Here is an 11,517-nt window from a genome sequence, read left to right as displayed (position 1 = left end):
TGTGACCACACTCCATCCATCATCAATTATTGAGCAGATCATGCTCTGATATTTCGTTGTGTTCCATTGGTGTACATAGAGGTCCCCAAACCGAACCGGCCCGGCTGAATCGGCCCGGAACCGTCACCGGCGGTTCGGATCCGAACCACGGTGACGGTTCGGAACTGGGACAAGGTTCGATGGTTCCGATGGGCCGGTTCAGGTCTTCAAAACATGACGAACCGGAACCGGCGGTTTGCCGGTTCCGGTAGGGTATAGGGTAGGGCCTAGGGTTGCAGGAACCGGTCAAAAACTGGGACGAAAACCGGCGGTTTTCGCCGGAAATCGCCGGTTCGGGCAGCTTTTTCAGGTGGCAGGCGGCGCAGGCGTAGGGGTGCAGGCCTACCCTGCAGAAAACGGTAACAAAACCGGCGGTTCCGGCGGTAAATGAAGAAATTTGAAAAAAAAAAATCAAAATAGTGAACCGGCGGTCCAAAACCGGAACCGCCTGAAATCGGCTGGAAACCGCCGGTCTTGAACCGTGCGTTGAACCGGGTTGTCCGGTTCAAGAACCGGAACCGCCGGAAGCTATGGCGGGCCGGTTCAGGTTCGTAAATTTTCCGAACCTAAACCGGTGGTTCTTGAACCGTGGTGACCTCTAGGTGTACATACATTGGTGCCGAATTTCAAAATAGTTAGTCAATATGATGATTAAAAATAATAAAAATGAAATAATTGTATACTAATATTGTAGTTGAATGGATAGACTAATTGTATACTAATATTGTGGTTGTTTAGACTTTAAACAGCTGCTAAATACGGCCTAATGGGATTAAGCCATCGGCGAAAGCGACTTCGGACATATCTTCGATTTTGTTAGATCATTACTGATTTTGAATCAAGAAGTTAAGAGAAACACAAATCCATCAAATGGAAGAAGACAAAACCGCCACCGCCATGAAAAGGGTCTATCTGATAATCAACTGCATCATCCTCTCCGTCGGCAGCTGCGGCGGCCCTCTCCTAATGCGCCTCTACTTCCTCCGCGGCGGCAAGCGCATCTGGTTCTCCAGCTGGCTCCAGACCGGCGGCTGGCCCGTCACCCTCATCCCCCTCCTCGCGTCCTACACGCGCCGCCGCAGAGCCGGCGATCGCGCCCTCGTCGTCATGCGGCCGCGCGTGTTCCTCGCGGCGGCGGCGCTCGGGGCGACGACGGGGCTGGACGACTACATGTACGCGCACGGCGTGGCGAGGCTGCCCGTGTCGACGTCGTCGCTGATCCTCGCCACGCAGCTGGCGTTCACGGCGGCGTTCGCGTTCGTGCTGGTGAGGCAGCGCTTCACGGCCTTCTCGGTGAACGCGGTGGTGCTGCTGACGCTGGGGGCGGTGGTGCTCGGGCTCCACACGGACGGGGACCGGCCGGAGGGGGAGTCGAAGAGGGAGTATCTGATTGGGTTTTTTCTGACGCTGATTGCGGCGGCGCTGTTCGGACTGATTCTGCCGGCGATTGAGCTGATTTACAAGCGGGCGATGCAGCCGCTGACGTTCACCCTCGCGTTGGAGATTCAGTTGGTTTTGTGTTTCTTTGCCACTGCGTTTTGTACCATCGGAATGATCGTCAACAACGATTTCCAGGTAAGTTTGCAATGTTGTATTTGTCTCGTCGAAAAACAATATACCCTCCGGTCCCCATTAAATGTCATATTTGACCGGCGAGCGTTTTAAGAAATTGTTGGAATAAGTGAGTGGAACGAGTGATCCATTTTCTAAAAGTAATAAAAGTGAAATTAGACATTTATGAGGACCGTCCACATAAGGAAATAGTACGAGACATTTAATAGGATCGGGGGAGTATTGTTCAGATATTGACAAATACAAAGACCTACTCATGCTCGAGCGAAAAGTGCCGTCGTGAGTTGTTGCCAATCGAAACTAAATACTCCCCCGTTAGTGTAAAAAGAAAATTGATCACTAATTGGTTTTAGGATAGAACCGCGTGAATTTCAATTATGAAGAGTACGGATAATTATGTTTTGATAATTGATAAATGGTGGTTTTGTGTTTCGGTTGGTAGGCAATCCCAAGAGAAGCGAAAGAATACGAACTAGGGGAGACAAGATACTACGTTGTTGTGTTATGCAGCGCAATAGTTTTGCAATGTGCTTTCTTGGGTGCAATAGGAGTCATCTATTACTCATCCTCACTTTTATCAGGCATCGTCATCTCAATTATGCTTCCCGTTACTGAATTATTGGCTGTCATTTTCTTTCACGAGAGATTCCAAGCTGAAAAGGGTATCTCTCTCTTTCTCTCGATTTGGGGCTTTATCTCCTATTTCTATGGTGATTTCAAACACAATAAAGACACGAACACAAACAAAGATGATGTCGACACCGTTAATCAAAATGGGCTGATTGCAGAAACAGAAATGGCGGATCAAACTTCTATACCTTGATCAATGTTTTTCTTGATCATTATACAATAGTATTATGTATGTATATGGTTTTGCCTCCCCTTTTTTTGTTACAATTATTTTTCTCTTTTCTTGTACATGCTATAGTACGGCTATATATCAATGGAATGAAGGTCTCATATTTATATATTAGTTTTATAATAAAATGTGAGTGTAAAAAGTTAATGGAAAGTGGAGATCATTTACCATAAAGAGAAAAAAAGCAAAGTGAACAACTTTCACGAAAGGTCCAAAATGGTAAAATTGGACTATGTTTTACGGACGGAGGGAGTATTAACTTGGCCTTTTAAGGTCATAAACATCAATTGCTTTTCACTTTTTTTTTTTGGAATGCAGAGAGAACTGGGACCAAGATTTGGATTTCAAGCACACTCCATCATCAATTGTTGGCCTAATACTGCTCTGGGGTAATGGATTTGGGCCTTTTACTTCTACTTGAGATTCCGTTGATTGCATATTTTGGGATGAATTCTGGTTTGGGCCAAACATTTGGTGCGCATTTGTTTTCATTAATGAATTAATTAAAAACGTTACCATTTACGGTAAAAAAATTGAACCGAAATTGCGGACGGATCGAAATAGAAAAGCATAAATCTTATTCGCAAACATAGTAAATTACATATTATTGTTGTAATAGTCCTTGATAAATGATTGCTAGTTTAGACTAAACGGCTGCTAAATGGGCTAATGGGATTAAGCCATCTCCGAAAGTGACTTTGGACATTCTCACATACCCACTCCATCCCAGATAATTCGTCCCAGTTTTCCATTTTGGTCCATCCTACACAATTTGTGTCATTTCACTTTGGTAGTGTACCCCATATTGACATATTCCATTAACTCATTCATACTCACATTTTATTATAAAACTAATATACTCCCTCCGTCCCGTGCTACTCGCACTTTTCATTTTAGGCCGTAAATTTGAGATTGATTTTTTTGTGTAATTAAATTAGAATTTTAAGTGCAATGAGACGTCACTTAATAAAGGACCTCTTAACTTAAACTAACATATTAATTAAATACATTAATTCTAACTTAAACTATAAATAATGTAAGGAGTTTGTGACGTTCCGAAAAGTAAAGTACAAATAACATGGGACGGATGGAGTATAAAGATAAGACCCACATTCCACTAACTTTTTTAACCCACTTTTCATTACAATTCTTAAAACCCGTGTCCAGTCAAAATGACCTGAATTATCCGGAACGGAGGGAGTATAAGTCAAAATCAGTTACCATTATTCAATTTGAATCAAGAATATATGTTTTCACCCGAGATTAAAGGGGAGAAATTCCTAGCCAAACAGAGCCATCAAATGGAAGAACACCGAACCACCACCACCGCCGCCATGAAACGGGTTTATCTAATAATCAACTGCCTCATCCTCGCCGTCGGCAGCTGCGGCGGCCCTCTCTTAATGCGCCTCTACTTCCTCCGCGGCGGCAACTGCATCTGGTTCTCCAGCTGCCTCCAGACCGCCGGCTGGCCCATCACCCTCATCCCCCTCCTCGTCTCCTCCACGCGCCGCCGCCGCAAGACCCGCCATCGCGCCCTCCTCCTCATGCGGCCGCGCGTCTTCCTCACGGCGTCCGCGGTCGGCGCGGCCACCGGCCTCGACGACTACATGTACGCCCACGGCGTGTCGCGGCTCCCCGTGTCGACGCCGCCGCTGATCCTCGCCGCGCAGCTGGCGTCCGCGGCGGCGCTCGCGCTCGTGCTGGTGAGGCAGCGCTTCGCGGCCTACTCGGTGAACGCGGCGGCGCTGCTCACGCTGGGGGCGGCGGCGCTCGGGTCGGAACGGGAGCATCTGCAGGGGTTTTTCCTGACGCTGATTGCGGCGGCGCTGTACGGACTGATTCTGCCGCTGGTTGAGCTGATGTACAAGCGGGCGATGCAGCCGCTGACGTACAACCTCGCTCTGGAGATTCAGTTAGTTATGTGTTTCTTTGCCACGGCGTTTTGTACGGTCGGAATGATTGTCAACAAAGATTTCCAACTAATCCCGAGAGAAGCGAAAGAATACGAACTGGGAGAGACGAGATACTACGTTGTTGTGGTCTGCATCGTCGTAGCTTTTCAGTGCTTCTTCTTGGGTGCAATCGGAGCTATCTATTACTCATCATCGCTATTATCAGGTATCGTCATCACTGTTTTCCTTCCCATCACTAAATTGTTGGCTGTTGTGTTCTATCACGAGAGATTCCGAGCTGAAAAGGGTGTGTCTCTCTTTCTCTCTATTTGGGTTTTATTTCCTATTTCTATGGTGATATCAAACACAACAAGGACACCAACTCGGATAAAAGCAACAAAATCGGAAATATTAATAACAATGGGCTGACTGCAGAAACAGTCTCAATCGTAAAATTCAAGACCAGTTTTGGACTTTACTCTAAATAAATATACGAGTTTCCTCGCTTGTTTTGTTTGTATGTTTTTTTTTTCTTTTCTTGTATAGGAGTACATGCTATTTAAAACGGCTATACGTACTAACTTGGCCTTTAAGGTCATATTGAAACATTAATCGCATTTCACTTTTTTTTTAGTGTAGAGAGAAATTCTCACGACTTTGAAAATAGTGTTTCTTGGTAGTTAGGGAGCAAGATTTCTCCATCTGGTGGCCAATATTTCATTATGTTTCATTAGTGTATAATGCGTCTAATAGCTCAATAGACATTCTCAAAATTTTTATAGCCATATAATGAAAATGCTAAAATTGTCAAAGATAGTAACACAAGTTCACCTTGCTCACCAAGACAGACAAACTTATCACAATGTAAAGTACAAATAAAAACAGAGTATATGGCACCATACAAGAGACAAATTAAAACCGCAACACAAATCCAAGACAAAACAACAAAGTACCAATCCAACTGCCTAGCCGGAGCCGGAGAATAAGTCGATGATCGATAGCCTTGGTATCTCTACGAAGTGTTTCCGGTCTCCGTACAAGCTTTTTTTTAGTGATTTTCGAGTGTGGCCAATTTTTTAAATTTAGGTAGACCACAAGGCCTTATGAAGCCAGCTGAGAGATTTTTATTAGAAGAAAAAAAAGTAGTAATTGAAGTATTTTCATATTGGGTTTGTCAAATTAACTTATTAAAATTGCAGCCCAAATATATATACGTAGTACTACTATTTTGTTTTGTATCGAGGATGAATTTGGGTTTGGCCCATGCGCATTGGTTTTTATTCATAGTGTTCACCAAATGTTGTTTGTCATTTTTACCTGTCTACAAAATATTACTCCCTCCAAGTGGACCTCACTTATGAACTCATTATTATACTCACGTTATATTTCAAATTATAGTACGCTCCCTCCCTTCGTCCCGTGAAATTGTCTTCTTTTTGCATTTTGGTTCGTCCCACAAATATAGCCCCTTTTTATTTTTGGCAAGTTTCTTCCCTCTCATAAGGTGAACTCATTCTCCACTAAAAATATTTCAATCATTTTTCCTATAATTCCTACAAATTAATTTTTTTGGTTGGTAAGTTGCTGGCACCTATAATTCCTACAAATTTGATAAAAAGATCACGGAGTAAAATCCCAAAAAAATAAAAAGAGGGAACATCATTTTTGGTCCACGAACTTTATCAAAGTATCATTTTAGGTCCGTGAACTTTGAAAATATCATTTGAGGTCCATCAACTATGGAGTAATATCATTTGAAGTACTTTTTTACTATTTCCAAATTTTTTTGGACGAAAATACCCTCAATATTTTTAAGGGTATATATTTTTAGTAAACTTATGATATACTCATATTTTTTATAAATATCTTTACTATATATTTTTGATGAATTTTCTAAATATAATTTTACCTTTAATATTATCACTTAATTTTGTTACATGCAAGAAATAATCCTTATTCAATTTTTTTATTATTAAAGAAGTTCTATATTCAATTTTAAAATTCTTTAATATAAATAATTGAAGAAGCAATTTAACTTGCATGTCACAAAATTAAGTGATAATATTGAAGGTCAAATTATATTTAGAAAAATCGTCAAAAATATATTGTAAAGATATTTATAAAAAATATGAGTATATGATAAGTTTATTAAAAATATATACTCCCTCCGTCCCAAGGTATTAGACCAACTTTCCTTTTGGGATGTCCCAACATATTAGACTCGTTTCCTTTTTTAGCAAAAAACATCTATCTTATTTTATTCTCCACCTACTTTTCCTCTCTTCTCTCTCCTACTTTTTCCCTCTCTCATACTTTACTCTCTACACTTTAACTATTTAAATATCAATTCCTTAAATCATGTGCCCAAAAGAAGTGAGTCTAATACTCCGGGACGGAGGGAGTACCATTTAAGGTATTGAGGGTATTTTCGTCAGAAAAAAACTTGGAAATAGTAAAAGAGTACTTCAAATGATATTATCCCATAGTTGATGGACCTCAAATGATATTTTCAAAGTTCACGGACCTAAAATGATACTTTGGCAAAGTTCGTGGACCAAAAAAGAAGTTCCCTCAAATAAAAAATAAAAACGTCCCCATTTTACCAAATCAAAATTGTATTGATCAATAAAAATCAAATAAATGAGACCAAAAAAGTATTATTCCCTTTTACATTATTTCGTCAATTGTCATTGACGAAAACTGCGATGATTATTGGAATTTTATAGTATGATTGAAACAGGAAGAAAAGGTGCATTGTATTAGAAAAAAAGGGACAAAGTGGCAAGTTAGTCAAGGTATAGTATGATAAAATTAATAATGGAATCGGTTTAAATAAAACAGACCCGATTCTATTTAATTAGGGAACTATGTATGTACAATTTATATAAATTTAACTCGTAATTATAGTTACTCCTATAGTTTGTTTCATGTGGTCCATATATATATTTGAGTTTGTTTTAAAATATAAAAAAAAAACATCTAAAACCTAATTTCATAATCTTGCTGTCATTACTTATATACTCCTACAAATTCATCTGCTCAAACCTCATTTGCTATAAATAAAAAATATACTTTCAACAAATGCAGGATAGCTATCTACCTAATTGACAAGCTCCTACAAGTGAATAGATTAATTAAGTGCCATTACTCTAAATAAGTCACATATTTGAACAACTAATACTTAGCTAATTGTCTTAAGTCTTAACCAAAAATAATTACGATTAAATAAATAGAATTATCATGATGAGATTTTATCAAGTAAAATAATGCAATGGGAGTATCATTATGCACAAAAGGTTAATATGCACCCTGGACCACTTCAAATCTTTAGCACTAGTATGATTTTGTCGTACGAATTTAATTTTAATATTCGCACCACCTTTTCAACAAGACAACAAAGTATTTATGAATAGCAAAGTACTATAAATTAAATTTACCAAGGCAAAGGAATCCCAAGTAAGAGAATATATATTCAAGCAATTATTTATACACATGATTGGCGTTCGATTGGTAAGATAAAATAATATAAAGATACAATCTAACAAAAAGTGATAAAAGTGAATTTTTTTTTTTATTGATGGGTACATATATTCTGGTGCTAATAATAAAGCTTCTCAATAATTTCTACACACTACTATTCTTGTTATCACTTTTCAAACTCGACAGACAGAAACGTGATTTTCGTTGGTGACTGGTGATTTTTGCAATATTTATATAAAATCACTTTCAATTATTGTACATCATCCACTGTTGATTTAATTTGTTTTAATTTTAATTATTTTTTTATTCACAAGAAAGCCAATATAAATACCTCCACCACTTAATGCAATCACCACCAAGCATGGCTTCCCTTCAACTATCATGCACGGTGCTCGGCACCACCGCCCCCAAGCCCTCCCTCCTCCCCAATGCAAGGCGGGGCCGCCGCTTCCACGTCTCGTGCAGCGGCGGCCAGGCCGAGGAAGGCAAGGTGGACCGCCGCAACATGCTCCTCGGGCTAGGAGGCATGTACGGTGCGGCCAACCTAGTCTCTGATGCCAAACTAGCTAAGGCGGCCCCGCTTCTCCCGCCCGAGTTCAAGAGCTGCGGGGTCGCCTACGTGGGCGAGGACCCGCTCGACGTCAACTGCTGCCCGCCGACCTCTGACGTCATCAAGGACTACAAGCTCCCGCCCGTTCACCGGCTGCGCGTGAGGCGGGCCGCGCACCGGCTGAACCTTGCCAACGTGGCGAAATACAAGAGGGCCGTGAAGATGATGCGCGATCTGGACGTGGCCGACCCCACCGACCCCCGCGGCTTCACCCAGCAGGCCAACATCCACTGCGCTTACTGCAACGGCGCCCACGACCAGGTCGGCCACGAGGGGCTCGACATACAAGTCCACTTCTCTTGGCTCTTCTTCCCCTTCCACAGGTTCTATTAATTTTTTTAAAAAATTCCCTCCGTACTCGAAAATGTATACTCCCTCCGTTCCATAGTAATGGAGGCAAAACTTTTCGGCACGGAGATTAAGAAAAATTGTGTTAGGTGAGTTAAGTAAAAAGAGAATAAAGTGAAAAATGAAAAAGGTAAAGAGATGAAGATAGAAAAAAGTGAGAGAGAGTAAAGTAGGTGTGGAAAAATGTGTTGACTTTTACTAAAAAGGGAAATGACTCTATTACTATGGAACGGACGAAAATGGAAAAAGGCCCCTATTACTATAGAACGGAGGGAGTACTTCCTAAGTCCTCTATTAACAGTCCACTTTTGTCATTTTCAATCGGTCTCCTATTAATTTTTCACTTTTTACTATAAATAGCTAAGTAGTGTTATAATAACAAAATGTGAGTATTGTGATAAGTTAATGGAACGTGGGGATCCATTACCAAAAGTAGTAGTATTAAAAAAATTAAAGTGTCAATAATTGTGAAGGGTTCCACCAAAAGTAGTATTTCCTCTGTTTCATGTTAAAAGAATCATTTTTCTATTTTGGTAAGTTCCAAGTTAATTAAGTCATTTTTATTTTTATCAAAAAATAATTCTCTCTTTTACTTTGTTCTCTCTTTATCTCTCTTACTTGTATAATATAGTATTAAAAAATAAAGGTGCCAATAATTGTGAACGGACAAAGAAGTGAGTAATATTTAAATTACTAAGTATTTAAATTTAAAGATCGTGTTTATCGCGCAGGTGCAGGGCGAATCTACTTAGTGTGTATAAGGGGCAATTGCCCCACTTCAATTTATTTTATGTATACTAATTTTTCTAAATTTTTTAATTTTCTTTATAAATGCTCCACTTCAAATTTCAATTTTTTTCATCTTTTTATATTTTTCCCTTTGAACTAAATTCCTGGCTCCGCCTATGCGCAGGTGGTACCTCTACTTCTACGAGAGGATCATGGCAGATCTACTGAAAGATCCGACATTCGCCCTCCCGTACTGGAACTGGGACCACCCAAAGGGCATGCAGCTCCCGTGGATGTTCGACGAAGAGGACTCGTCCCTCTACGACCCGAACCGCAACCAAGACCGCCGCCCGCCCGCGGTCCTCAACCTCGCCCTAAACAGCACCATCACCGACCCGGCCCAGATCATCTCCAACAACCTAACCCTCATGTACAACGAAATGATAGGCACCCCAGCCTCCGCCACCGACTTCATGGGAAAAGCCTACCGAGACGGCGACGCGCCCCCGACCTACCCGGACGGGGGCACGTCCGAAAAGGGGTCCCACACCGCGGTCCACGCCTGGTTCGGGGACCCCAGGAACGAATACAATGAAGACATCGGAAACTTCTACTCCGCGGGCCGGGACCCGGCCTTCTACTCCCACCACGCGAACGTGGACCGAATGTGGACGATATGGAACGACATCCCGGCCGACTATCAGAAGGCGATAACCGACCCGGACTACCTCAACGCGTCGTTCCTGTTCTACGACGAGAAGAAGCAGCTGGTGAGGGTGAAAGTGGCCGACTGTTTCAACCATAAGAAGATGGGGTATGAGTATGAGAACGTGGACATTCCGTGGGTGAGGTCGAAGCCGCCGCGGAGGGCGGCGGCGGTGAACATCCAGGATCTGTCGAAGGGGGTGAAGACGGCGGAGAAGGTGTTTCCTCTCAAGCTGAGGAAGACGACGAGGGTTTTGGTGGCGAAGCCGACGGTGGGGAAGGCGGATAATGAGGTGCTGGTGCTGGAGAATATAGTGACGGATAATCGGAAGCTGATTAAGTTCGATGTGTTTGTGAACGATGAGGATGATAAGCCGGAGGAGGTGGATAGGGCGGAGTATGCGGGGGGTTTCACGCAGCTGCCGCATAGGGTGAAGGCGAAGAATAGTGTGAGTGATCTGCGGTTGAACTTGAAGCAGCTGTATGAGAATATTAATATTGCGGATGATGATACGGTGGTGGTCACGATTGTGCCGCTTATCAACGGCGAGGCCGTCACCATTGGTGGGATTAAGATTGTGGAGGCGCCGAGCGCCTGAATCTGCACTTGCGTTTGGGTTTGAGTCTTGTGTGGTTTATGCAAAGACTTGTGAGAATAAGTGGATTTGTTGTGTGTGTTTCCCTTTTGTTTGAATAAACGTTTGTCCCCTTGTTTTGGTTATTTTAATTTAGACTATAGTCTATACTCTATAGTAATAATTGCTTGTCGCGAATCAATTAATGAGTAGGTTGGCAAAGATCAATGGATGCATTAAAATTTTTTTGGTTTAATAGTACTCCATATTAAAACACGGAAGGATCAGCTAAGCCATTTTATAAAACATTTGCTGCTACACCAATAATCTCTTCCTCCTGTCACACACTTCGCTGAATTCAACATTCATTTCAACTTTCCCACAACTCTCCAACCTTTTGAACATCATATTGCCGCCGGTAAAAAGCCAAAGCACCACCACCTCTGCCTCTCTCTCGCCCCCCTTCCAAACTACGTTCTCCCCGCCGATAACTTCCTCCAGTCCACCACCACCTCTCGAGTCACCTACAATTCGTCTCGCCGATTCGATCTCCACCAAATAGCAGCCGCTCGCCCCACCACCCGCCTGAACTGGTTGCTCAGATTTTTCTTCCGGCGCCCTTCATCACACCGAGAATCCCCGTGGAATCCTCCGTCGTCACCTGAGAGGCTCGCCCTCCTCGCCTCCACCAACGATGACTTCCTC

General features: G+C 42.3%; 2 protein-coding genes and 1 pseudogene across 3 annotated transcripts; all 3 read left to right on the top strand.

Moving 5' to 3' along the window:
• The first annotated feature begins 836 nt into the window (after positions 1–836).
• LOC125204376 (purine permease 3-like) lies at positions 837–2,965 on the top strand. Of its 2 annotated transcripts, XM_048103030.1 has the most exons (3): positions 837–1,614; positions 2,054–2,273; positions 2,789–2,965. In XM_048103030.1, the coding sequence occupies exons 1-3, from the start codon at positions 910–912 to the stop codon at positions 2,845–2,847; spliced, it is 984 nt and encodes a 327-aa protein (XP_047958987.1). In that variant the 5' UTR covers positions 837–909; the 3' UTR covers positions 2,848–2,965. The 2 variants fall into 2 exon arrangements, with proteins under 2 accessions (XP_047958987.1, XP_047958986.1); XM_048103029.1 differs by lacking the exon at positions 2,789–2,965 and having other exon boundaries at positions 842–1,614; positions 2,054–2,581.
• Positions 2,966–3,737: 772 nt separating this feature from the next.
• On the top strand, positions 3,738–4,861 carry LOC125203223 (annotated as a pseudogene).
• Positions 4,862–8,191: 3,330 nt separating this feature from the next.
• LOC125208524 (polyphenol oxidase I, chloroplastic-like) lies at positions 8,192–10,958 on the top strand. Its single transcript, XM_048108158.1, has 2 exons — positions 8,192–8,778; positions 9,717–10,958. Exons 1-2 carry the CDS (start codon positions 8,207–8,209, stop codon positions 10,834–10,836), a joined length of 1,692 nt encoding a protein of 563 aa, XP_047964115.1. The 5' UTR covers positions 8,192–8,206; the 3' UTR covers positions 10,837–10,958.
• The last annotated feature ends 559 nt before the right edge of the window (positions 10,959–11,517 follow it).

The sequence above is a fragment of the Salvia hispanica genome, chromosome 2, assembly GCF_023119035.1.
Source record: "Salvia hispanica cultivar TCC Black 2014 chromosome 2, UniMelb_Shisp_WGS_1.0, whole genome shotgun sequence".
NCBI lineage: Eukaryota > Viridiplantae > Streptophyta > Magnoliopsida > Lamiales > Lamiaceae > Salvia > Salvia hispanica.
This window is presented reverse-complemented; position numbering and strand designations above follow the sequence as displayed.